Raw genomic sequence first — 26,567 nt, forward strand, 5'->3', positions numbered from 1 at the left:
GATTTGGACATAGATGTGGGGTCTCCAGGCAGACAGCAGACATTGATGGACATTGGGGATCATAACCGGGAAAGGGGGGTGGGAAATTTGGAATCCAAAGAGTGTAAAATTATATTTTGTTCTTTATTTCTTATTTCATTCTGTTCTGCATATTAAAGAGGGGAACTCATGGAAGGGAACAGGGGTCGATTTTAGGGGGGGAAAATATTTTTAATATTGGGTCAATGATAATAAGTTCAAAATTTGGGGTAAGAACTTGCTGAACTAATTTAAGAGAATTGGAATATAAGAGGGGGTGAGGTGGGGAAGTCCGGGAAAGATGTTAACGAAAATAAGGCCTAAGTAAATGTTCTTTTTCTTTCTTTTTCTTTTTTCTGTTATATTTGGAAATTTCAATAAATATTATTTAAAAAAAAAAAAGTTACGGGGGGAAAGCTAAAAAGTTCTATGCAATCCTCTCCCAATAAAGCTCAACAACTCTGGGCAATCCACCCACCCCATGCACACTCTCCTCCTCCCTCCAATGACAATGGGTAGATCACTGCCAGTTTTCTTATACTGGGAGTAGATCACAGTCTCTTGGGAGTTGGACATGCCTGTTAATGGATTGCATAATGGCAGAACCTAAACATGTCCCAATCTACTTTGTGCATTAGACGGGTTGTTTTCCTTTCTGCCACACAGAATATATACCGGTCTAACTACAGTGTCCTCTGACGTAGGCTTGGTTGTTTGGAGAAGAATTTTGCAACACCTTCAATCTGTCCTGCCCCAGTCTTTCCTTTAGCAAGCTTTTCCTGATTTATTTAAGATTAAAGCTAAACTAGATACACTAGGGATGGACAAATTTCTCTCTCATTTTTCTAAGCTTAAGTTCAGTTTTCCACATCTTCACATCAGTTCAAATCTGTACATGTTTGCAGGCACCTTTCTCCTAATACAGGCATTTCCCTACACATTTTTTTTCCCTTCATATATGCTTTTCTGCAAGGAAACTTCCAAATACAGCATATAGTTTAAATGTTGGCTGTTGACAGTGAAAGGGCCCTGTACCGTAGTCCCAACCCAACCCAGCAATTCCTGCATCTGCATTCTTTTGTTGAAGAAGAAGAAAAGAGGTTAGGAATTCTGGTCTCAGGATTCCCCTCTCAGATTAGAGATAAGTCATTTTACCTACCTAATGCACTCTTCCTGAACCAAAATGCAGCTGTACTTTGAAATTTGTACTTTTTATAATTTTGCAATGCAACCAAAAAGACCGCCTGCACAAAAGTGTATATTACGAGAAAGTGCACAGAAAAAAATGTGTATATTGGTGGAAACAATGAAAAAATCCATTAATTCTGTTGCCTTAGCTGTGAGTTGTTCCTTTTATGATTAACTGAAGGCTGATTAGCTATTACTGCCAGATTCCTAAGCAGAAACAAATGCCACAATATCTATTTTATGAGGTGGGGGAAGAGTGCTGAGACAAGAGCTCCAGCTACTACAAAATATAATGGGATAGGAACTAATATAAGTGTTCTGAAAATAGGCACATCAAAAGATGGCTGCTCCATATCTTACATGGGACCACATCTAAGCAGTAAAAAAAAGCACTGACTCACTTCTGGTCTCCTTGAAGTACAGTTTTGTTTCAGGTATGTTGCTTCGCAGGTCTGCTTCCATCAATTTCACAGGGTGTGGGGCCACCACTGAAAAGGCCCTTTCCTTGTTACCTGGAAACCTGATTGATCTTAATGGCATGGGAGAGAACAGACTACATGAGGCACACCATAGTTCATTTCTTATTTTGATTTAGGGGGTACTTTGCCATATGAATATGCGCAAAGTGGATCACAACAGAACTTTGTTAGTATTTATAACAAAATGCTTCACACTAGATTTTTGAATTAAAATTGCAGCTGATCCACAGATGTTTAGTGGAGATAGGTTAATAACAAGAAAGCTGAAATCTGAACAGCCAATTGGATCGTTCTGAACTCTGGGTCACCTCCTTGTCATTAAAGTCCTATGAACACAAGTCCTCAACACATTCCAGACAGGCGCTACCTCTCATTTTCTCCACCCCACATTCCAGTATAGAACCGAAAGATCCCAGCAGACACTTATTCAGTTGACTGAAGCAGCAAACAGTCAAGTACATCGTGTTGCCATGCAACTTGTGTCGGCTTCCCTGTGGATGGGTTTGGTTTTTTTGGTTGTTGTTACCTTGGTGACAACCAGCCGAATAGTCGTGGCACACAAAATTGTCTCTTTCTTCCCTAAGAGTGAACATGGGCTAATTCTAGTTACAGATAGGTAGCCGTGTTGGTCTGCCATAGTCAAAACAAAAAAAATTCCTTCCAGTAGCACCTTAAAGACCAACCTTAAATTCCTTAAATTCCTTCCAGTAGCACCTTAAAGACCAACTAAGTCAGTTCTTGGTATGAGCTTTCGTGTGCATGCACACTGTATCTGAAGAAGTGTGCATGCACACGAAAGCTCATACCAAGAACTGACTTAGTTGGTCTTTAAGGTGCTACTGGAAGGAATTTTTTTTGTTATGGGCTAATTCTGTTCTTCAGGGGGGTTCTAGAAGCGAGCAAAGGTGGATGGGATTTCCAGCACAAGATGATAGCAGGTACTTTGCTTCCCAAGTCAAGGATGTCTGTGAGCAACTTCACTCTCCCCTCCCCACTTTGAAATTGCATGTGGAAGCAGCATTTGGTGGAAAGAAAACTCTGCAAATCTTTTGAGCTACCGGAATCTTTCTCAAGGTCTGGAATGAACAACTGCACTGGAGAGCAAATTTCCCAGAGGCTATGGATGATGTAATACACGTCTGAGTGGAAAGAGCAGGCCTTTGCAAACCATTCCATCTGTATCACTGACCTACTTGGGCTCAGCCGAGTTCTCAGTGACCTGGGAGGAAATAAACTAGATGTAATGAATGCGCAATCACACCTGATTGGAGGGAACCAGATGGTGTGAAGTGCATTTAATTATTCACATCCATGCTACAGAAATGTGGGCTAAGCGACTGCCCTGGTCTTTCCTTGTTTTATCATCTAGAGCTGCTCTAACAGCGTCTTTCCTTTGCGGCAGCTGTCTGCCGCACAGCACAGTGCTCGCTAATGGTGCTGGGACTTCAGCCATCAGGGCCACAATCTTATTATGGACTTTTGTGAGCCTGCTATGTGGGCATCCTAATGCTTACGGGCAGATGATGCATCATAAATGGCGCTTGGGGTCCTTGGGCATCCGTTGAACAGAGCAGCCGAAACCCAGAACACATGTTCCTCAGGCTCTGCACATCACATCGCTGAGCCGGCAAGACTGCAGACAGTACCTTGTTTTAACTCTGCCTGGCAGTCTGAAGGAACAAAATGTTTACAGCGTGGAAACAGGACCTTGTTCGCAGAAGGCATTTGCTCCTCCCACATGCAAAAATAGGAGCGGCACCATGTTTCCTGGCACAGCCGCAGGCAGAAACCAGCCAGGTAAAGCTTACCTTCATCTTTGTTTCTCCGTTGCGTCTCACAACTTCTTCACCAGAGGAAAGGTTTTTTAAAAAGGAAAGGAATCTCTATGTGATTTGTACTTTCATTTTGTCCTTTCCTCATTGAAAATCACTTTCATCCATCTCCGATTTTAGTAAGCCTCTCCTCCTCCCAGAGGGGAGGGATTGTGATTGAGAACCGATTCCCGCGCTGCGCAGGGGGCATTCCGGCTCCTGCCCTGCCATCGTCACTGGCGTGCCACCCCCCCCTGGAGGCGTGGTTTAGCCGCTCGGGGGCGTGCTTTAGCCGCTCAAATGCAGCCGGCCAGCTCTCCCCTCCATTGCGCTGCTGATTTCTTCGATTCACCCACCCACCAACCACTCCCTTTAGTGCGTAGCTTCTCACTTGACCTTGCTATGGACCTATGGTTGGTCGCCTTGGTTGCCCAGGGGGCCTGGTAGGAGTTTTTTCCAATTGGCAAATTGGCACCGGCCTCTTGGGTTTTTTTGCCTACCTCGTAGCAATCGTCACAACTTTCTCGGTATTTGGTGGTTAGGCACTGGAATGTGTTGTTGGTGTATGGAAGGGCAGGGTGTGGCCATCGCCTACCCCTTCACTTATGGGTATTCCGTTAAAGTAATCCGGTGGTCGTGGATCCCGTCCAATGCCCTGCGTGGCTGGGCGCCATGGCATGACCCCCGGTGACATCAGGGGAGAGCTTATAGTTGTATTTGCATCAACAGGCTCCCCCTACTGGTGGTTAACCCTCGTCTAGACTCACCCCTCTCCGAGTGGGTGGAGTCAAAATTTGCTGTTGTCCAATGCCTAAGCCAATACCTCTCACATGATGTAATAAAAAAGTTGTGGCCTTTTCTTGCCCATTAACCTAATATACTGTGTCCACGTGTCTTTATTATTCCCATGTGGGGGGCGGGTCCTCAAATCACAATGAATGTATGACTATAGGAAGAAGCCTGCTGAATCTGGCTGAAGTCCTATCTTGTCCAAAATACTGTTCCTACAGTGACCAGCTATATGCTTCTGGAAAAACCCCAGGCAGGACAGGAGTGCAATAGTTCTCTCCTACTGTTTTTCCCTGGCAACTGCTATACAAGAACATACTGCCTGTAATCTGGAAAGAGTACAATAACCTTGTGGCTAGTAGCCATCCTGGAAAGAGTACAATAACCTTGTGGCTAGTAGCCATTGGCAGCATTATTCTCCATGAATTTGTCAAAACCCCATTTAAAGCAATCCAAGTTGGTGGCCATCACCACATCTTCTGAAAGTGAATTCTTTTAAAGTGGCACTTAAGGCGGGGGGGGGGGAGGGGACGGACGGACGGACATAATTTGACTGGTGGATATGAAAATTAAACTGTAATGTCAATTCCAATGCATTTGTTCATATCCTTTACAATTCTTTTTTCAATTGCAGCATTAAGGAAAGACTATAATTTCAGCAGAATAAGAAGACTGAACCAAGAAACTGTAATCTCTATTAGACATTTGGAGACAGGTCCTGCTGTCCAAGCTTGCAAATGATTTCGAGCACGTCTTAAGAGACTGTACTAACAGGCACAAAACCTTTATTAACAGGTGCAAACCAGTTAACAGTATGCCTGTACTGCAAACTGTTTATTTCTCCACCCGCCTGCAGTGGTGAACTAGTACTGAGTTACTAAAATGGCATGTAAGAAATGGATGTAAATGTAATGAATGAAGCCTTAATGGGTTAATTTCATCAAAACAGAAGTTTTATATTCATTCATTCACCCAGAGTGCGACAGCAACAGCTCTGCCATAAACTGAGTGAGGCGACAACAGCAGACTATTTAGAGAGAGGGCTGGAGGTTAGCACTAGACAACCTGTTATTGGGAGCTAATTATGCACAGTTAGTTAATTTACATGCCTTTCTGGTTGATGTACTTCCCACTTCCTTTTCCAGAATTCTAGAAATGGCTATTAGACTAATACTACATACAAAATGATGGGATCAGAATGAGCTGTTGTCACAGTGGACAGTTCTTTAAAACCATAAGGGTGGGGAGCATATTAAATGCCAGGAGAGAGAGAAAATAAAACAGCAAGCACTATTATGCCACCGTATAATAAATCTATAGCATGGCTACATTTGAAGCACCTTATACAGCAAGGGGTGCCTTTACAGATGTCATTAAACTCCCAATTCTTATCAGCCCCAGCCAAGATGAGAGTCCAGGCATATTGGGAGTTCTGGTTCAGCAACATATGGAGGGCGACAGGTTAGGCACTTTTGGTATACGATACTGGTCACCCAACTTGAAAACGAGCACAGAGCTGGAAAAAACCAACTAAAATTATCAATGGAAATGAAAAGCTTCACTATAAACATTTGGGGCTTTCCAGTTTTTTGGGGGGTGGGGGTGGGCAAGAGACCTAATAAAGATTATGAATGGAGTAGAGTGAGAGAATCCTTCCCACTACCATCACTTGTAATCCTAGAAACTCAGGGTCACTCAATGTGGTTGAGTGGCAGCAGATTCAGGACAAACAATGTTGCCTTCATGTTCTGCTTGGGAGCTTGCAGGAAACTGTGACTGAGTGCTTGCTGTCAATAGCAAGGCTGGTGTCAACACCTAGCATCCTTGGGCAGGTGTGCCAGGGCCATGGCTCGCCATCAAGGCCCACAACCAATGCCTGCTCTAATCCCACATTAAAAAGAAAATCCTCCTGGTGCTCCAAGCAGCCATTTTAATCCCTTCAATGCTATATTCCAGAGCAACAGCACTATAGAAAATTCAAATGGCAGCTCAACTCTTGATGTCCGCAGTTGTTTCCTGCTGCTGCAAGGTTACCGGTAAGTGCATTAAGGCCTGCCAGGGAGCATTTTGAACAGGGCTTCCTCAAACCTGAAGCCTGCTTTAGTTGGAGCTTTGGTTTCATGCAGCAGGGCACAAAATCATAGAATGGTAGAGTTGGAAGGGACCCAAGGTTTATCCAGTCCAACCCCCTTGCAAGGCAGGAATCTCAGCTAAACCATTCACAACAGATAGCCATGTATTGTTTTAATTAGTAAGGCTGGTTCAAGGACTAGCAACCCTGAAGAGGGGTTGCGTTTTGCAAATGTTCTGAGAAAACTAGCCCCTTAAAGCCCCCACTCCCCAAAAAGTACTGTTCCGGGGACAATGAATTACTAATATTTAACCAAATGACCTAAGCACTGAATGATGCAATATACTGCAAAGGAAAGCAATCCTTTGTCTTAGATAGGACGGAAACGACCAGCTTAATGTGTTAATGATGGGCATCATGAAGTAATTTATTAATGTTTTACAAGAGATGAAACCACCATCAGGAAACTATACACATGATCTTTATTTTTTTAAGGGAGCAGTTACTTTTTCAAAAGCTCACAGGCAGCTTGTGCAGGCTTAATTATCTTACTTTGGTAGAGGAGTATATTCCAGAGAGAGGATTTCTCTTTGGAATGCCTCAAATATACAAGACACAGCGAGAAATGAGCAGAACGACTGACAGCCAGACAGCCAATTTTTTGTTAAAGCAGGATCTCAACTGTCCTGAGGGAGACCTTCAGTCCCAGAAGAGTTAAAGTTCAATTTGTGTGTTTAACAACAGATTCTCACAGACAGCAACAAATACAAAACTATACATCAAGAGAACACGACCAGCCTTTTGGGGTTCTCTGGAGAAGCTAGTATAGGATTTGCATTCCAAAAGAATCTCAGCCCTTAGAACAAGACTCTGGCTCTCATGATGGCAGAGGCTATTTTTAAAATAGCCTGGCTGATGTCTATGAAAAGGAAGACAAGTCTCTGCCGATGGTGTAGTAACTCCAAAACGGAAAGTAAACAAGAACACCAAGACCAAATTCTGGCTGAGACTCCTGAACAGGATAATTTTATCCCACTGAAACACTTTACAGATCAATAGTCTTGCCTTTACTGCCCGAGCATGGGATATGCTTCAGCTAAAACACACCAGGCATGCAATAAAGTCCTCTTGAGGAAAAACGGCAGTGGAAACAGTCACTCCGAAGTTGTCCTATTTCAGGCTCTTTCAACTTCCAGTTTTAAAACCTCTCTTGACTTTGAAACCACCACAATACAAGCACAGGTACCATATGTACCAGAATTCATCATTTGGCACCTCAGATCTAACCATGAGGTTGGCACTTGTGAAGCTGGTATCACCGGTTACCAGAAAGCACCTATTGAAAGAGTATTTTAGGGGGAAAGGGGGCTTGAAACACCTGTGTTTCTGTGCTGACTGCACTTTCTAACCAACTGTGACAGGATCTCTGAAGAAACCTGGAGATTACTCCCTTACACCTGTAATTTATCAGTTTGAGTTTATTAGACATTAATACAAGATTCTGAAGCTCTGTTAATTTTATATCTGTTGCGTCCAGTTCTTGAGCTTTCGGTGTGTGAACTAGTTCAAACCAGCATGCCGTGCCACAGTGTGGGTCATACACCTCAAGGTAACAAACAAGAGACTTAAAACCAGTACCTGCCATGACTGAGTAATGCACAAGCCCCACTGAAGTTTCTGGGACTGCTGAAGTAACATCTGTGTTCATGTGCAAGTCTCATTCATTTCCATGCTGCTTGCACAGGAACTTTAGTGGCAGTCTGTGTAGTGTCTGTAAACCAAAGCTAAACAATCTTCTTACATGACTGCATGCACTTAAGTGTGAAGTTTATCCTGAGAATTAAATGCACAGTGGCTAGATCTCCAACCCCACCCTCCACCTGGTACTATCGCCACCATCCATGCAGTTCTTTACTAAGATTAAAAAATGGGAAATTAAAATATTCCTTCTTTATTTCCAAAAGAGGCAAAGAAGAAGAAATTTGACACCTATTAATAGCAGTAAGGTTTTCTACGAGCAGCTTTACCCCTATGATAACTTTGGGTTCACAAGGCAGGTATGCATCTCAAACTCCCAACGGGGATGAGAACTGGCTCGAGATTCCGAATGGCAACAACAGCCTCCTCCAGAGGTAGCTAGTAAGGCAAAAACCGGTTATTAAAAAAATAAGTCATTTATACAGCTTATTTTGCTTCCATTTTGCTTCTCTAATGCAATTGCCTCCTTCCTCTTGTCCTCAGGTTCCCTTAGGAACATGTCCTTCCGGTCTTCACAGACTTGGGGCGAGCCAGTTAAGGAACTTCATGGCGACTTCAAAACCAAGGAAGCAGGCCTGGAGGAAAACACACAGAAAAGAATGAAATGATCCAAATGGAAACAGGGCTTTAAAAAAAATCTACCATCTGTTGATGAGCCCACTGTTCACTTACTGCGTTGGCTGGGAAAGCCCTGATCATCACAGCGGTGAATCCCTTGTACAGTGACGCCACTCCTTCCTCTCGAATCAGCTCCCGCAAAACGTCTCTGAAGCCATTGGGATACTTGCCCGGAGGAGCTGTTGAGAAAGGTAAAAGCATGCAAGTTATGGTTTAAGTCATCTCATGAGCCCCAGTCACTGAGAAGCCCTGGCCTGCTAATGCAGCCTTGTGCTCCACCTTCCTCCCTGTTTGCCCAGCAATCACTCTCCCTCCTTTCTGCACACCCTCAAATGATAACTACTGCTGTCGGAGCACATTTTCTGCAGTGATAAGTACTGCACGGAGTTGAGGGTTAGGGAACCTGGCTCCTCCAGCACGGCCAGAAATAATGAAAACTGTAATCCAGCAACATCTCAACATCTACAGGTTCCCATCTCTAGTTAGAGACCGTGATGCGAGCGACAATGTCCCTGCCTTGTGGGGTGGGGAAAGGGAGATGTTCCTTGAAATCAGCCTTGAAATTAACCACTTGCCACTCAAGTGTGAGTAACTTGCCAGATCCACTGTACAAGCCACGCTGTGACAGAGATGCTCAGGCAGGCAAAACTTTCAGAACTTATCTGAATGGCTTGTTGAGAAGGCAAGGCATGGCTGTGGTGAAGATGCTGAACCAGCTTTACAAAGGAGTCCAGGAACATTCTGGCCCACTTCCCACCTGTCCCACTGACTAACCCAATCTAATGAGAAATCATTAGAGGCATACCAATGGCCTGAAAATACCAACTTCCTTTATCAGACATGGATGGGGAAACTTGCATGACGCAGCACTACAACCCCCAGAAACCACACTGGCTGGGGCTGATGGGAGCTGTAGTCCCCAAAGTGCCACAGGTTCCCCTCTCTTTGGATCCCTGCTCTTTTTTTGCAGGCAGTTATATTCACCACAGCTGGCCAGGCAAGCAGCTATTTGCCTCACCAGAAAGCCAGCACCAAGTTTCCTCTGGAAAAAACTTAATAGAAAGCCTCAAGGAGGCTGCAAAATGGGACCATACTCCATTTTGGTTCCAATTCCCATAGTGAATAGAGTTGCAGCTACAAAGCCAACAATTAGGAGGGGAGAAAAGTGAGAATTTGTGCCGCACTAGCAACTCAATGGCCACAATGGGAAAGGGCAGTCATTGCACAGCGAAGAAAGATGCAAATGTCTCATCAAGCTCCGGATTAAACCAGAGAGTGTGGCACGGGCTGTTGCCCAGAAATGATGCTCAGAGGAACTCACTGAAGAAGACAATGTGCAAATGAAACCTGAAAGAGCTAATCCTTCAATATGCATTCTTATCCTAAGAATATTGTGGAACTCAGGGTGGGGAGAGCCATGGATAGTGTTAGTCACACCTCCATGTTTTCTCTAATTACTCTAAGGTGAAATTAGTAATGAGTCACTCAAGATGCACACAATTTTACTGAGCGCTCATTGTTCCAATTTGGTTTCCCTGCTTCATTCTCAGGCAGCCACCTGCCAAAAACAATTCTGACAGGGGGAAGGGCTAGATGTCTTTGAATCATGCATTTCAAAAGGTAACGGAAGACAAACACAGCAATCTCCCAAGAGCCCACCTTCAGGATAGAGACCAAGCTGACTCACCCGTCTGGAAACGAGACTTCAACACATCTGGAGGGATCGCAACAGCCCAGTTAAAAATCCCTGCCATGCCACCTGCAAACAGAATCCTGGGTACACTGAGGTCACGGACACTGCAGAGAAGATTAAAAAGAGGGAGGGAGAAAGAGAGAGAGAGATTCTTCAGTGTCCTCCATCACCAGTTACAGTACTTCTGTTGTGAATGGTCACAAGCTGCTCATCCTGCATAAATTTAAGCTTTATCTGCATTGGCACAGACCATGCTTTTTTTCTTTTCTTTTCTTTTTTTTGCATTTTATCATTATTTGACACTATTGTTTACAGGGTGGTGGTTGTTCTATATTTTTGCATTCCGAGGGCAACATTTCACATATCTGTAACCCATGAAAGTGCAAACCGTAGACTTCTGGGTGCCACAAGCCTTACTTTTCTTTTCAGTTCCTATTTATGAAGATCACAACTTCTTGGGACCAGAAATGCAACAGACACCAAGGCAGAGGGGACAGGCGGCGGGGAGGTTGGCACAGTGCAAGGGCACCAGTAGGGCCAATTTGGACTTCTCCGTTGGTGCACCTGTATCACACCAGGCTTCCCACTACCTCACCCCCTGTAGTATCACAGATGTGCTCCACCCAGCAAGCTGCTTTTGTTGTTGAGTTCCTGCAGTGCGCTGAAAAAAGGGGAACTTTCCTGCTACAACTCAGGTCAGAGAAAGACGTTCTGTCATAATTATTATGTGGATTCCTGCACTCTGCCCCTGTGTCATGCTACAAGGCACATACGACGACAAAGCCACTTAGGCTTACTTTAAAGTTTACTGTAACAGAACATGTTAAGGGCTTTGATCACTTCAAATCCTTTATAGAAATGTAATCTTCTTATTAGTAGTAGTGCATTTTTTTAAAAATGGCTTTCCTGTAAACAAATGCAACAAAACTAAAGAACACATAACCAAGTATTTTGATTATTTCCCTGGAAACACTTGTCACTGGTGTTTTTGATAATTAAGCAAAGAAGATTATCCTTACTCAGCAGCAGGAAGAATTTCTTAGATGTACTGGTGGGAAAAGTAGGGTTTTACTCACCTTTGCCCTTCAGGTGTCAAAATATGTTTAAGCCACTCATAGGTCATGAAGTACATCCCACTGGCTGGAACATCTGGTAAAACAAACGCAAATTCAGACTTAGAGAAACCAGAGGCGCAACCGGGGCCTGACTTGCAAGGAAGGAAATGGCACAGAACATTCCACCAGGCCCCAAAGCAGAACAAAGTGGGCTTGGCTCCTTGACTGAGACAGGGGCAGAGCTGGGGAGAAGGGGTGGGGAGAGGATGGAAAGACAATATCATCTGTGATTATAAATCAGATTATAAACCAGACAGAGGGCCTTCTCGATAGTGGCACCTGCCCTGTGGAACGCCCTCCTATTAGATGTCAAGGAAATAAGCAGCCATCTTATTTTTAAAAGACAACTGAAAACTTCAGGGAAGTTTTTAATATTTAATGCTGCATTGTTTTTAACACTTGACTGGAAGCTGCCCAGAGTGGCTGGGGAAACTCAGCCAGATGGGCGGGTATAAATAATCTATTATTATTATTATTATTATTATTATTATTATTATTATTATTTACAAAAGGAGCCATTCGGTGCCAACCTCCCCTCTCCCCCTTTAACAATCCAGCTACTTTTATTGTTATTTTAACAAAACTTTAAGAAAAAAATAACATTTACAACATTCCACAAACAGGGCTTTAGGGGCACTTGACCAGCAATTACCTCTCATGAGGGTGAGCACCGTTCCTTTGTAAACACCTCGAATGCCAGCCTCACGATAAAGCTGTTTGGCACAGTCCAAAGGGCCTCCATATTTAATTTCACCAGAGGCTGCCTGGATCTAAGGGAATTAAAGAACAGTTTTCTCATCAGCTATAACTACACGGTTGTACAAATGCCCCTAAATCTAGAACTCCTGAAAGGCAGCTCTGCAAATTTGATTCCTTCCTCAGAAGTCGACTGTGAGATGTGAGCCGCAGGATGTCAAGTGATGATTGCACACCAAAGTGGCGGAAATTGAAATCCACTTGAAATACGGTAAATATTTATTGCATATATTTGTTCCATAGGCCATCACAATTGCATAAAAATACACAAACGGGAAGGATAAGACAAAGTCAGAATGAAAATCAACTTCAAAACTTCTTGTGGTCGCTCTTAATTTTAGCTTGCTCAAATTAATGAGTCACTTCTGCAAGCCTGGTGTGAACATTCTGTTCAAAAATTCACACTCAAATTGAAATTGAACAAACTATCAGCTGCTCTGCCTGTATCCTTCTTCCCCTTCCAGCTCTTTAACATCTAATTTCCTTACCTAGTCCAAAAAGAGCCTGCAAAAACTTCCGTGAAGTGTATCATTCATAACAGTAATCAAATGCAACATTTAGTGACTTCGCCTTGGGGGGTAGTCAAGCTGTAAACGGATGTATACTTGGAAATAAACAGGCAGGCTGTTTATATGGGGAATGAGAAATGAACCTGCACATTCAATATGTTCAGATAACCACGGGTTGGATAACAGGCGTGTTACTATGGGGAGCTTGCAATAAGGTCTGGAGGTCCAAGGCTCTTGGGAAGCCAAGAGCAGATATGCCTGGTGTGAGCTACCCCCATTTCCCTCCCTCATCCAGGGAAACTGATCTTGGGCAAAGGGGAAGAGACTATTCTGGTTTACAAGATAGGGCCCATCAGAAGTCCTCTGGAGAGAGTTACTTGACAGCCAGGAAAGTGTCAGGGTGTACCACAGGACCCTGACTGTTGCCTCTCTGAGAAGAGCGTTCAGATGTAAGATCATTTCACTGCGAGGAACTGCAGCAGGGGGGAAGGGGGCTGTAATAAGGTTGAAAAAGCACTGTCATTGACACAGAGGCAGGTTGCGTCTTTAAGAAAGACCACAGGTCAAAGCTGAAGCCTGAGGACCAAGGAGAGAATTACGTATCAGTGTCAAATAGGACAGCAGTAGGTATAGGACCCTTGCAAATATTATAGCGGGCCCGTCAACCCTATTGGGAGAACACTGTCCTAACCAGTTCAGCGTAAACATGCTAGGAACCTCCTGCAAGCTACTGCAGGATGCAGAAGCCTCTGGCCAGATGACTGGACCTCTGTTCCACCCATTGCTCTCCTCCTGCTCTTGCACTCGTCACTGCACCCCACTTGTATAATTAAGAAAACATTGCTGGTGGGACTCTGATGTGCCAACGGTTAGTAGTTAGAGGCAGAGCATAGTTTCCTGGCAATTTTAGCATCCTCTCTCATTCATATCTATACCATAGCTGTCAAGTGTGCCTTATTTGAAGGGACAGTCCCTTAGTCCAGCGCCATGTCCCGCTGCTGTCCCTTATTGATGGATGTCCCTTAAATGTCCCTTAAATGATGTTCCTTAAATTTCAAAGGAAGCAGCTCCTCTCCCTCCCTCCCTGCCGGCCAGGGAGGAGGGAGGCTCCAACTGTGTTGCTCACCCAATAAGAAATCTAAGAACGACTGGGGGGTGAGGCTTGCATGCCTTGTGTGTGGCTAGTTAATGCAAGCTGAGGGGGGTTTTGAATGCTGGATGCCATTTTGTTGCACGTGCTGCTGCAAACTTTGCAGTGCAAAGCCAGGCCGGGGAGCCATCTTAAGTTGAGGCTGCATAGGCCTTGTGGTGCATGTGATTCAGATTCTATTCAGTTGAACCTCTGGTTACAAAGTTGGTTGGACAGTGTTCTTGAAGCTACCCAGCATGAGTTTGACCAGACTGCAGGAGGACAGGAAGACTGGAGTGCCTGGAACAGGTGAGGCTCTAGGTCCCTTATTTTGGCTGCTGGTCCCTTATTTTCAAGGCTGCTGGTCCCTTATTTTCAAATCTGTAAGTTGACAGCTATGATCTATACACACTTCTGCACATATGTCTTTTTACACACACACACACACACACACACACACACACACACACTCTCATATGATTAGCCAAGTGGACTGGGGGACATCCAAAACATTTAGAAAACTTTATAGTTGCATGGTGTCCTGCTAATCTCAGACTGCAGGCTAGAGGAGGACACCCAGTGATAAGAAGGAAATATAAGGATGCAAAGCTTTTGCTAGGGCGCAATGCCCAGACAAGCTTCCTGGAAAGGTTCTGTGGCTTCCTGAAGCCCCTCTTACCTGTAAAAGGCACTTGATTCTCTCTCCCGGAGCCATGATTACGGTGGTGAACACCCCAGAAAGCATGCCTGCAGCAAAAAGCTGGGGATATCTGCATAGGGATGAAAGGACATTAATCACGGGATTTGCATTTTCCTAAATACAGAGTCAGGGAGAGATGTAGTGATGACTCCCAACGTGGATGGTTTTTTAAAGTGAATTAGACCAGTTCCTGGGGGTAAAGGCTAATAAATTCATTTATCAGGCTACTGGTTATGATGGCTATATCTAACCTCCAGGATCAGCGTCAGTATGCCTCTGAATATTAGTTGCTGAGGGTCAGAAGTGGGAGAGGGCTATCGTGCTCATCTCCTGCTTGTGTGAGTCCCAGAGACATCTGCTTGGCCACTGGTCAGCCACCCGTAGGGTTCTTGAGTCCTTACTAGGCCTTGCCATGCCACCGTATTAAATCAACAACTGCTCAGCAACGCGGCATTTTAGACTCTGTTCTTTCAAAGCCCCTTCCATTTCCAGAACAAAAGAACTAAAAATGCCAGCCAACTATTGAAAATACCTGTGCATATTATCAGGGCTGTTCCCTGTCACTGTTAAAAATTCCAATTATGTGCCAAGAAAACCAACGTTCTGCGCAAAATGTAATCATGCAATTAAATGATAATTTTGTCATCTTTATTTCCCCCCCAATTTACATCTCACCAGGTGCTTCAGAAAGAACCTCAGAGCAGCTAACAACAATTTTTAAAAATAACAAAAGCCAATTAAAAATATAAAGGCAGCATGAACAGTCATTACAGAACCATAGTAGCAGCAGATTCAGATAGATAGCTACAAATTTGGAGCAATATTTGCATATTCCCCAACTTTACCGCAGGGGTGGGGGAGCCGCAGGCCTCAGTCCAGCCCTTGGGACTCTATCATGGTCACATCTCTCTCAAGATCACATACAGTGGTACCTCGGGTTAAGAACTTAATTCAATCTGGAGGGCCGTTCTTAACCTGAAACTGTTCTTAACCTGAGGTACCACTTTAGCTAATGGGGCTTCCCGCTACTGCCATGCAATTTCTGTTCTCATCCCAAAGCAAAGTTCTTAACCTGAGGTACTATTTCTGGATTAGTGCAGTCTGTAACCTGAAGCGACTGTAACCTGAAGCGACTGTAACCCGAGGGACCACTGTACCTCGCTCTCTTTTCCTCAAACCCTCCTTGAGGTTTTTTACCTTGCTGGAATGTGCCCTTGAACTCCAATAATACAACTTTAAAATGAAATAAAATTTACACCTGTTGATCCACCCACCTTTGCCCCTGGCCTCATGCACCATGTTAACCAGGATGCAATGTGACCTTGGTCTATCTGAGGTTCCCCACTCCTGCTTACTGGCGTGATGGGGGGGGGGGGACTGCCTTAACCAACCTCAAAACAGCCAAAATGAAGCACACCAAAGTAGAGCTCTTCAGAATCTCTTTTTGTTTTAACGTCTCTGAAGAATTTAGTATCATCAGCAAACTTGGTCATCTAATGTCAGAAAAGCCAATGTAGGTGGTTTCAGGAAAAGATTAGACAGAGTGGGGAAGACCCCCCCTCCACTGTTCATAAGCTGAATACCAGCAGAGGGCCTTCTCAGTAGTGGCGCCCGCCCTGTGGAATGCCCTCCCATCAGATGTCAAGGAAATTAGCAACTATCTTACTTTTAGAAGGCATCTGAAGGCAGCCCTGTTTAGGGATGTTTTTAATGTTTGATGTTTTATCACTTTAATAATAATAATAATAATAATAATAATAATAATAATAATATTCTGTTGGGAGCAGCCCAGAGTGGCTGGGGAAACCCAGCCAGATGGGCAGGGTATAAATAAATAAATTATTGTTGTTGTTATTGTTTAGTCGTTTAGCCGTGTCCGACTCTTCGTGACCCCATGGACCAGAGCACGCCAGGCACTCCTGTCTTCCACTGCCTCCCACAGTTTGGTCAAACTCATGCAGGTTCAGTCCTGCAGGGAATGTGCTTGTGAAGGAGACCTCTTTCCCCCACCCCTGTGAATCCACTATGAAGAAGAAGAGGAGTTTGGACTTGATATCCCGCTTTATCACTACCCTAAGGAGTCTCCAAGTGGCTAACAATCTCCTTTTCCTCCCTCGCCCACAACAAACGCTCTGTGAAGTGAGTGAGGATGAGAGACTTCAAAGTGTGACTAGCCCAAGGTCACCCAGTAGCTGCATGCGGAGGAGCAGGAAAGCGAACCCAGTTCACCAGATTATGAGTCCACCGCTCTTAACCACTACACCACACTGGCTCCCCAGAAGGCTAGAACCTCCTGCCTATCCATCACCTGATATCATCACGACACCAGAGGATTAACAGATGGGCAGCTGCACCCAGCTGTCAAAACTGCCCCATGGGAAGCAGGGAGAGATAAAAGATCTGGCCCACCAGGCCCAAAAGTTTCCCCACCCCTGGAATGGACAAACTCATGGAGAATATTTACCAATGGCTACAAGCCATGATGTTACCTCCAGGGTCAAACAATCCTGTGTCAGAAGACCAATCGTTGGGTAACAACTACAGAGGAGGGCAACTGCCCTCACATCCTGCTTGTGGGTTTCCCATGGTCATCTGACAGACCACTGTGGGAAACAGGTGCTGGACCAGGTGGGCCTTTAGCAGGGCTGTTCTTACGTAAGTCTGCAAAGAGCTGAGGTATGAGACAAATTCTGGGAATCCAGCATGATCCGGATGCACTTAGCTATTTGGAGAACTGAGGGCGTACCAGAAAGATGTGTACGTCGTGGGAAGGTCGGGATATGTACATCACCAAGTGTAGGCTCAGTGAAACAGTCGTCTCGGCATATAAATAGGGTTTATGTGCTCAGGCCCACTATTACGAGGAGGTGTTACGAGCCTGCCATTATGTAACACACACCACACTATTCTAAAATATAATCCTTCCTAAATAGATGCAAGTTTTGCCTGGGAAGGAAACTATGCAGCAACAGCCCACACAGTGTCTGTTTTCAGCCGGTGCAATCAATCCCACGCTTCCAGGAGCCTTAAAGCTTGCCAGATTTATTCATTTCGCAAAAAAAAAAAAAAAGCCCCTATGTATATTTATAACGGGGAGGGAAAAATAACACGGTTGTTGGCTGCATTGCTGGAATGTGCAATTTTATACGTCACAGTAGCCTGGAATGCCTTGACAGCCTGCTGCTAGATTATCGGAAGTCACTCACGTCAGAACGTCATCGGGTGTCCTCTGCTGGAGTTTTTTCCCCAAGCCAAATCCAAAGAAACACACAGCAAACATGGGGGTCACACCAACAATCGGTGCTGCCATCCCTTTGTACAAACCACGGACTCCCTGCAAGACACAGCAAGGCAGTGGATTACTTTAGCTTTTCTGCAGCGCTTCACAGGGGATGCTATTTCACCATTGGATATCAGCGGCAGACCCTATTCAAGATAGCACAAGTAGCTGCTGGGTTATTGTGAGGAAGAAGAGAAGCCAAATTCATCTGCAGCCGTACTTTCTTAAGAAATGTGTCAGAGGTTCTGTCCACACATCATGGTAAGACATAAACCATGGTTTATCATGCATGAGCCGATTGCATCCGCTTTGTCCTGGGCTGAACAAACCGCACTATATCTGAGCCAGGGGTGGTGGTTCCTTTCACTCAAACAAATCACAATGATGACCTAAGAACAAGGTTTGGCAGAAACAACTTCTCCCATTCCCAGTCTTAACCAGAACTTGGCATTCCCATCTTAACAAGGATTTGAAGCAGATTAAGAGGGAATCTAGTTGGCATTAACCACGGCTAGAGGTGGTGCAGATGTAACATTCAACCACTGTTAAAGAGGACAGGGGAAAAGAAGGGGAAATTTGCTGCAGAAACTGGAAGAGGGGAGAGGAGGAAGTAGAGCATGGAGCTATAGAATCATAGAATCATAGAATCAGAGTTGGAAGAGACCACAAGGGCCATCGAGTCCAACCCCCTGCCAAGCAGGAAACACCATCAGAGCACTAATGACATATGGTTGTCAAGCCTCTGCTTAAAGACCTCCAAAGAAGGAGACTCCACCACACTCCTTGGCAGCAAATTCCACTGTCGAACAGCTCTTAGTGTCAGGAAGTTCTTCCTAATGTTTAGGTGGAATCTTCTTTCTTGTAGTTTGGAACCATTGCTCTGTGTCCGCTTCTCTGGAGCAGCAGAAAACAACCTTTCTCCCTCCTCTATGTGACATCCTTTTATATATTTGAACATGGCTATCATATCACCCCTTAACCTCCTCTTCTCCAGGCTAAACATGCCCAGCTCCCTTAGTCGTTCCTCATAAGGCATCGTTTCCAGGCCTTTGACCATTTTGGTTGCCCTCCTCTGGACACGTTCATAGATTTCAGAACTATAATTAATAACAACGCAGTAATGTAATTCCCTGCTTTCTTCAAGGTAAAGGAATGGGGTATCATTCAGAAAGCCCCTAAAAGCACTTGTATAAATTACACATAAAAAACCATGCATGGCTACAGAAAAACCATTATGTGTACACAGATTGTACATGTGTTGAATGTAGCAACCATATTCACACATCAAATAAACCATAGTTTATCATGATGTGCACCAGCTGCAGTGAGCTTTAGATTTCTGCACTCCTCCTTCCACCTTCTGTGTTGCTGGAAAGAAGCATTCAGGAGCATTTAATTTCACTTTTAGTAAGCTATTACTTCCCATTCCAGCCGAACCTGGGATTGTAGATGGACACTACAGTTTCAAAACAAGCCAAATCCATAGGTTATGAAGCTGGTTGGTTTAATCAAACCAGAGTTAGCATAATCCATGATCCCCCGTTTGGACAAAAAAGGGAAGTTGTGTTTTACCAAAAGCAAAATCCTTGTTCCAGTCACAGAAGACAAGGGGAGCAGGGAGGAGCCTAAGGGTCACTATGGGTTGGGCACAACACAATAAACCTTATCATGAAATACAAACCAGCCCCAAAATGTCAGGTATCACATCTTCACAATTATATGTGCTTAGGAGTTGGACAATTACCTTTTACCTTTACAGTATAGCTAACTAGTTCTCCTGTCAAAAATAATTTCCCACTGAGTCACTTGAGCATGAGTCATTTGGTCTGATAACCCAAGAAGCTCTCCATCTTCAGCAAGACATCATTCTGACACAATTTGATTTGGAGAAGCAAGTGATGTTTCTGACAGGCATCACAACTGAACTGACACAATACCTCGGCGACGAGAGTCTTTCTGAAGCAGTCAAAGGTCCCAGAGTAGAGTGCAGGCTGTCCAGGCAAAGGTTTCGGTTGAGTCTGTAGCCTGACCTGCAAAACAAGTTGAAAGGGGGAGGGAATGCAATGAATGCAAACATTCTCTCTTATTACTGGGCCCTTTTTATTAGGAAATTGGTTTCTAATAGAGACGGCTAGCCAGCCACCCAAAGCTCTGATTCCCTCAGGCACCTTTTTCCTAACCCATCACATGCCCCTCATGTTTTCCGTCTTCAAATCTACCCCTTACCTGATGAAACAGAGTGCTGTGTAATGGGATTGAGGGGTGGCAGGCCTAATAAATTGGGACTGACAGGCATTCAGCTAATTATACGGCTGAATAAGAGCTGCAGAGATAATGTACAAAATAAGCCAAAGAGTCAGCCTTCCTCTGTCAAGGTTGGGCCAGAGCCTAAGGGCAGGATCTCCTGAAACTCAGACCTGGGAGATTAAGGATTCATGTAGATTTATTTCTGGATGAGGCGGCTAACATGCTCTGTATTACTGAGACCTACGGAGGTGAGCTGGGAGGAGATGATCTCTCTCAGCTGTGCTCACTTGGGCAGTCAGTTCACTACCAAATCAGGCTCAATGTTCAGTGAGAACCTAGTCCTCTCTAGGACTCCCATCTGTCTCGCTCAGTTTCCTGTCAAGATGAGCGCCATCTTTGAATGCCTGATGCTGGGTGTCAGAGCTGCCCGAGGTCCCAGCTCACAAAGGACCAACACCAGTTCTTGTTATATACAAAAGTCTTTATTGAAGTTCAGTTTCCATTTTAAAGCCGCGGCGCGCAGCTCTACGTCTTGAACTCTAGACCGCTGAAGCTCCGTCTGAATCTCCTCCCCCCAGACACCAGTTCAAGACTCTAGCCTTGCTCCACCTCTTCCTCTGCTCTTTCCTCCTCTGGGTCAGCTTGTCCGCTGGGGTCTTGCCCTTTCTGGACTCTTCTGACGCTGAGTCCCCTGATTCTTCCCCCTGCCTCCGCCGGGCTTTAGGACCTGGTTCCCAATCCGGGCTTTCTGCTGTCCCGCGCGCCTGTACATTTGAACTTGGCGCACGCGCCCAGCCGGCAACCTTTCTCCTGACCGTTACACTGCTCCTGTCACTACTTCCGCCTTCGGGAGTGCTAGCTGGACTTGACTTCCCCTCCGTTCCCTCACTCTGTGATAGAGGCATGGCCAGCCCTAACTCATCCTCTCTCTCTACTGGAGGAGACGCTGGCCCTGACACATGGGACTCTTCCCCCCCACTCCGCTCTGGTGGGGGAACTGGTCCTGATCTCCCGCTGCTGCTTTGGGAGTCCCCGCTGGCCCCTTGCTTCTGGTGTGTCCCCCCTGGGACCCCCCTTGCCCTGGCCATCGGCGCCCCCCTCTGGGAATCTTCTGAATCGCTGGAGAAGCTCATGGAATCTCTCGGGCCACTGTCATACTCCCCTACGCTGCCCTCAGATTCCTCCCCTTCGCTCTCCGTTTCCTCTCTCCCCTGTGTCTCTGCTCCTGAACCCCTGACACTGGGTAATCAGGGCAAATTAGGATTTCCACTGATGTACAGTGGTACCTCGGGTTAAGTACTTAATTCGTTCCAGAGGTCTGTTCTTAACCTGAAACTGTTCTTAACTTGAAGACCACTTTAGCTAATGGGGCCTCCTGCTGCCGCCGCGCCGCTGGAGCACGATTTCTGTTCGCGTCCTGAAGCAAAGTTCTTAACCTGAGGTACTATTTCTGGGTTAGCGGAGTCTGTTACCTGAAGCGTATGTAACCTGAAGCGTATGTAACCCGAGGTACCACTGTACCAACTATCACTACAGGTTCCGAGTCTCCCAGCCTGACCTGATGCGGGTTAGTGCTGAGGACCCTAGCAAAGTTAATCATCTTCATCATTATCATCAGTGCTTTTTTCTGGGGCTACGCATACCCCTAAACATTTTGTGAATCTAAGTTTGGTCTCATTGAGGGGCAGTATTTCAATATGAGTAGGAAAATGAGAGTACCCCTAAACATTTTTTAAGAAAAAAAAGCACTGATAATAATAATTTTATTATTTATACGCTGCCCATCTGGCTGAGTTTCCTCAGGTTGTCATGGGCAAGCTTGACATCCTTGTCCAGGCTGCCTTAACTTGGTTTTTGGAATCCCCACAATGCTTTCTGTTCCTTGCAACCACTGTAAGAAATTAGCTCATTAAAATGCCCGACTACAGTGGAACCTTGGGCGGAGCCACGTCCACAACCCACAACGTTCGCATCTTCAAGTGCCACGTCTGCACAGGCACAATTTGGTGCTTCTGCGCATACGGCAAAACCCAGAAGTAACCCGTTCTAGTACTTCCGGGTTTCCCGTGGTCTGCAACCCGAAAACACGTAACCTGAAGCGGCCGTAACTTGAGGGGTGACTGTACTTTTGACAATATTTGACCAGTCTGTTGAAGGAGCGTCTCCACCCCCATCGTTCTGCCCGGACACTGAGGTCCAGCGCCGAGGGCCTTCTGGCGGATCCCTCATTGCGAGAAGCAAAGCTACAGGGAACCAGGCAGAGGGCCTTCTCGGTAGTGGCACCCGCCCTGTGGAACACCCTCCCATCAGATGTCAAAGCGATAAACAACTACCTGACATCCAGAAGACATCTTAAGGCAGCCCTGTTCAGGGAAGTTTTTAATGTGTGACATTTTAGTGTATTTGTGGTCTCTGTGGAAGCCACCCAGAGTGGCTGGGGAAACCCAGCCAGATGGGCGGGGTACAAATAAATTATTATTATTATTATTATTATTATTATTATTATTATTATTATTATTAATGAAACCCCCCAGAGAAAAACTGCTTGAGAAAACAAGAGCTGAGGTTTTACACTTTCACTGGCCAACCGCACAGGGGTTCCTGAGACTCATCCGCCACCCACCTGACGAGGTTATATCGGGCATATTCCAGTGCTACTACTGATCACTGCTCTCAGCAATAGGACTTGCAGCTCAATGCTTTGATTGCAAAAGGCCCCACGTTTAATCCTCGGCATCTCTGGGTAGGGCTGGAGATTAACTTGTGCCAGAAAAGTGCCAGAGGGAAGGTGGTCAAAGGGTTCGAAAGAACTCGGTATTTTAATGTTTAAAATCGTTTTATATGTACAAAAAAATATTTATTTATTTGAAAAAAAAGAGAAAAACTCGTGCCAGAAACCCTGGAAACCTACTACCAATGGTCTGATTCAGTATAATGAAGCTTCCTTTGTATTAAAACTATTGATTTTGCCTGGGCTAGGGAAATGTATCAATTCAGTTTGTGGAAGTTCTGGGGTACAAGAACACCTCCACTGATCACATTCGTCTCAATTCTGTGTGTGACCAAGCCAGCATACAAAGGGCAAGTCCTCCACACTCCTTTTGATATCTGCCCTGTTTAAAACAGTATGCTAGAATCTCATGGTCTAATGATTAGCAGGAGGACGCATACAAAGGCAAAGTCCATTGTCCTTGGTTTCAAGAACTTCCAACTCATCCAATTAAGACATAAGATACATTGGAAACGGTACTATAAAAAACAGGATTAAATAGGTTTCATCTAGGTTACAAACCTGCGAGGAGGAGAGACAGAACATTATAAACTGGTAGATGAGAAGCCAGAGTGACAATGCAAGCAGAAATATTCTGCTGTTAGCACAAATCTGGACTAAAAAAAAGGCTGGAAAAACCCATTTGCACACATTTGCTTTGTACACACAGGTCATGGGGAAGGACGCCGGGAAGCTATGGAGAGCAAAGCCTGAAAATCCTACTTATTAACCACTCATACATTTATCTCCTCTAGAGACCTCAAGGCTGTATGTGCAGCTCTTCCCTGCCCCATCCATGTATCTTCACAACAATTAGGCAAGGTTGTATGGCTGAATGGGGATTTAAACCTGGGTATCTCCAGGTTTGTGGGATGCAGGTGGCGCTGTGGGTTAAACCACAGAGCCTAGGACTTGCCGATCAGAAGGTTGGCGGTTCGAATCCCCGAGACGGGGTGAGCTCCCGTTGCTCGGTCCCTGCTCCTGCCAACCTAACAGTTCGAAAGCACGTCAAAGTGCAAGTAGATAAATAGGTACCACTCCGGCGGGAAGGTAAACCGTGTTTCCGTGCACTGCTCTGGTTTGCCAGAGCGGCTTAGTCATGCTCGCCACATGACCCGGAAGCTGTACGCCGGCTCCCTCGGCCAATAAAGTGAGATGAGCGCCGCAACCCCAGAGTCGGCCACGACTGGACCTAATGGTCAGGGGTCCCTTTACCTTTATTTCCAGGTTTAATCCTGCACACCCATTATATTAGTCTTCAGCTGCCCTCTCCCAGTTTCTGTGATCTTACCAAGCATTACCCATATACTTTCAAAACCTATTTTCACAGCTGTAAGGGTTAGAACGTTGCTTTAAAAAAGAAAAGAAAAGCGAACTAAAATTCTTAGAAGATGCTGCATTCAGTACCCTATACCAAATTCTCCTCTAGTGTAGAAATCCCAAGGGCTTGCAAAATGACTGGCAAAAAATATCTTTATCAAGATTGGCCTCCCTAATGCTTCTCCTCCCAAGGCAGGCCACAGTATAACCCATAACCACATTTCAGAGAACAGGTATATCTTGTTCTACTTCCATGGTTTGGAAAATAAGTAGGAGAACCAAGCTGAAAGATTCTGTGACCCAAAGCAATTTCACCATATGCCCCATGCACCCAGGCTACATGGTTAAGAGACCTCTAGTGCAATGCTATGTTGAGCCATTGGATATTTTTTACTAATTTTTATTGATAGGATATTTTTTACTAATTTGTATTGATCAACCATAAAGTTATGTACACACTAACACATAACCATGTGAACAGAAACAGAACCACACACGAAGCAGATTCAGTGTGTGTGTGTGTGTGTGTGTGTGTGTGTGTGTGTATAAATAGCAAAGTTTTCAAGATCAGTCTGTATAACCCAACTACATAACTTCTGGTGTTGCTGTTGCCAGTTCAGAGTGGCAGTGTTCAGCAGTATTATTATTATTATTATTATTATTATTATTATTATTATCTATTGAATCTGTATACCGCTCTTTATCCAAATATTACAACATAAAAATACAAAATGAGAATACAAAACACACAATAAAAACTCATGCTGTATCTGCTGGGAAGTAACGGCCCATGAATTCATTGGAACTTACTCCCAGGTCATTGGGGGGGAGGGGAACTGCAACCTAAATGAGGGAGGAAGAAAATTAACTATGAATATGGACCAGAGATCTTACCACTGACTGGTTGCCATTTTTATCGCTTTTTATGACTCAGGCTTTCACAACGTTGCCACCCGCCCTATAACAAATAACCAGCTTGCAAAATTACAACTGGCATGTAGACAAGGCCCTACCTGCGTGCAATTATGTTGGCACTCCTAGCAGAGGCCAAGACGCATCTTCCCTCCCCCTTGCAAAGGGTACAGCAACACAAACATTTCCACTTCAGTTCCCAACACCAGCAATGATAACTTTTTATTTAGGTACTTTTGCATTTTAGTTACTAAATGCACGAGTTTTGTAAGCCGCTTAGAGGAATTGATTGATGGTACAAAAAGTTGTCATACATTAAAAAAATATTTTTTGCATTTAGAGGAGGCGAGCCCGAAAGCCACCACATTGCAACTTCCGACACTCCCCTAAGAACTCCCTGTAGCATCAGTGCAGGGCGCTCTGAGCGAAATAGCGAAGTTCGAAACTTCTCCGCGGTGCATGCTGGGAGTTGCTTCCAAGTCTCCCCCCCCTATTGCTTCGCGCGATGCATGACGGGGGCTGGAGTTCTTTTGAGCCCGCGCCATTCGAAATGCCATTCATCCTTGGGGTGGGGGTGCAATACCGGGGGTGGTAGTCCATGGACCAGTCTATCCGAGCCTTTCTCAAACTTGCATCCCTAGATGATTTTTTTTATGGACTACAACTCCCATCATTCCCATCCAGGACGGCCAGCGGCAAGGGATGATGGGAGTTGTAGTTCAAGGGCAGCGGGAGTCTCTCCCCCCTCGCGAGCCGCGCGGTGCGCCCTGGGGCTTGTAGTCCCCGGTCCCTCTCCTTCGCCCCGCTCCTCACCTTGATGGTGTCCAGTGGGTGTCCCACGAAGACCAAGCAGACGCCCCCGAAGCCGCCTGCGAAGAAGTTCTTCAGGGGGCTGATGGGCGCCTGGGAGGGCCCCTTCTTCTCCGCCATGGCTGCTCCGGAGGCGAGGTCGCCTGTCCTGCCCCGTCCTGCCCTGCCTCTTGCTTAACTACTCCGAGCGACCTTTACCCTCCTTTTCCCTCCCGCAGCCCGTCCGGACTCAGAGCACAGAGAGAAGCCTCCGGCGCGCCTAGAGAGGCCGTAACTGTTCCGGCTTCCGTCGCCAACAGCAGCAGCAGCAGTTGAAAGTAGAGATAGCAAATGTAGAGTAGGCGCACTTCCCTCCACCCCACTTAATGGCGTTGTTTTGAACGCCCATTTATCCCTGTGGCAGTTCCGATTCTGTATTTTGTAGAATTGCCATAGAATTCAGTAGGATTACTACTACAGTGGTAACTCGGGTTACATACGCTTCAGGTTACATACGCTTCAGGTTACATACGCTTCAGGTTACAGACTCCGCAATCTCAGAAATATTGCCTTGGGTTAAGAACTTTGCTTCAGGATGAGAACAGAAATCGTGAT

General features: G+C 45.3%; 1 protein-coding gene and 1 long non-coding RNA gene across 2 annotated transcripts in view; one reads left to right on the forward strand and one right to left on the reverse strand.

Moving 5' to 3' along the window:
* The window catches only part of LOC309337341, a 28,029-nt gene extending 19,291 nt beyond the window's left edge, over positions 1-8,738 (forward strand). The window contains exon 7 of the long non-coding RNA XR_014154174.1: positions 8,598-8,738. This is a non-coding gene — a long non-coding RNA (uncharacterized lncRNA). The remainder of the gene's footprint in view (positions 1-8,597) is intronic.
* Positions 6,820-26,203, reverse strand: SLC25A20 (solute carrier family 25 member 20). The gene is made up of 9 exons (XM_081853855.1): positions 25,977-26,203; positions 19,852-19,944; positions 17,841-17,968; positions 14,614-14,704; positions 12,193-12,310; positions 11,502-11,574; positions 10,420-10,529; positions 8,787-8,911; positions 6,820-8,689 (listed from the first exon to the last, which is right to left on the reverse strand). The coding sequence occupies exons 1-9, from the start codon at positions 26,091-26,093 to the stop codon at positions 8,627-8,629; spliced, it is 918 nt and encodes a 305-aa protein (XP_081709981.1). The 5' UTR covers positions 26,094-26,203; the 3' UTR covers positions 6,820-8,626.
* Between the last annotated feature and the right edge of the window lie 364 nt (positions 26,204-26,567).

This window comes from Podarcis erhardii, assembly GCF_964252035.2.
Source record: "Podarcis erhardii genome assembly, chromosome: 2".
In the NCBI taxonomy this organism is placed as follows: domain Eukaryota; kingdom Metazoa; phylum Chordata; class Lepidosauria; order Squamata; family Lacertidae; genus Podarcis; species Podarcis erhardii.

Bases quoted from the DNA above. Each gene is read 5' to 3' on its own strand.
- SLC25A20 (XM_081853855.1), bottom strand. From the start codon at position 26,093: ATGGCGGAGAAGAAGGGGCCCTCCCAGGCGCCCATCAGCCCCCTGAAG. The intron at 12,311-14,613 runs GTAAGAGGGGCT...TAATTCCCTTAG, and splicing joins GAATCAAGTGCCTTTTACAG to ATCCAGGCAGCCTCTGGTGA. The intron at 10,530-11,501 runs GTGAGTAAAACC...TCTTCTCTGCAG, and splicing joins TTGACACCTGAAGGGCAAAG to TGTCCGTGACCTCAGTGTAC.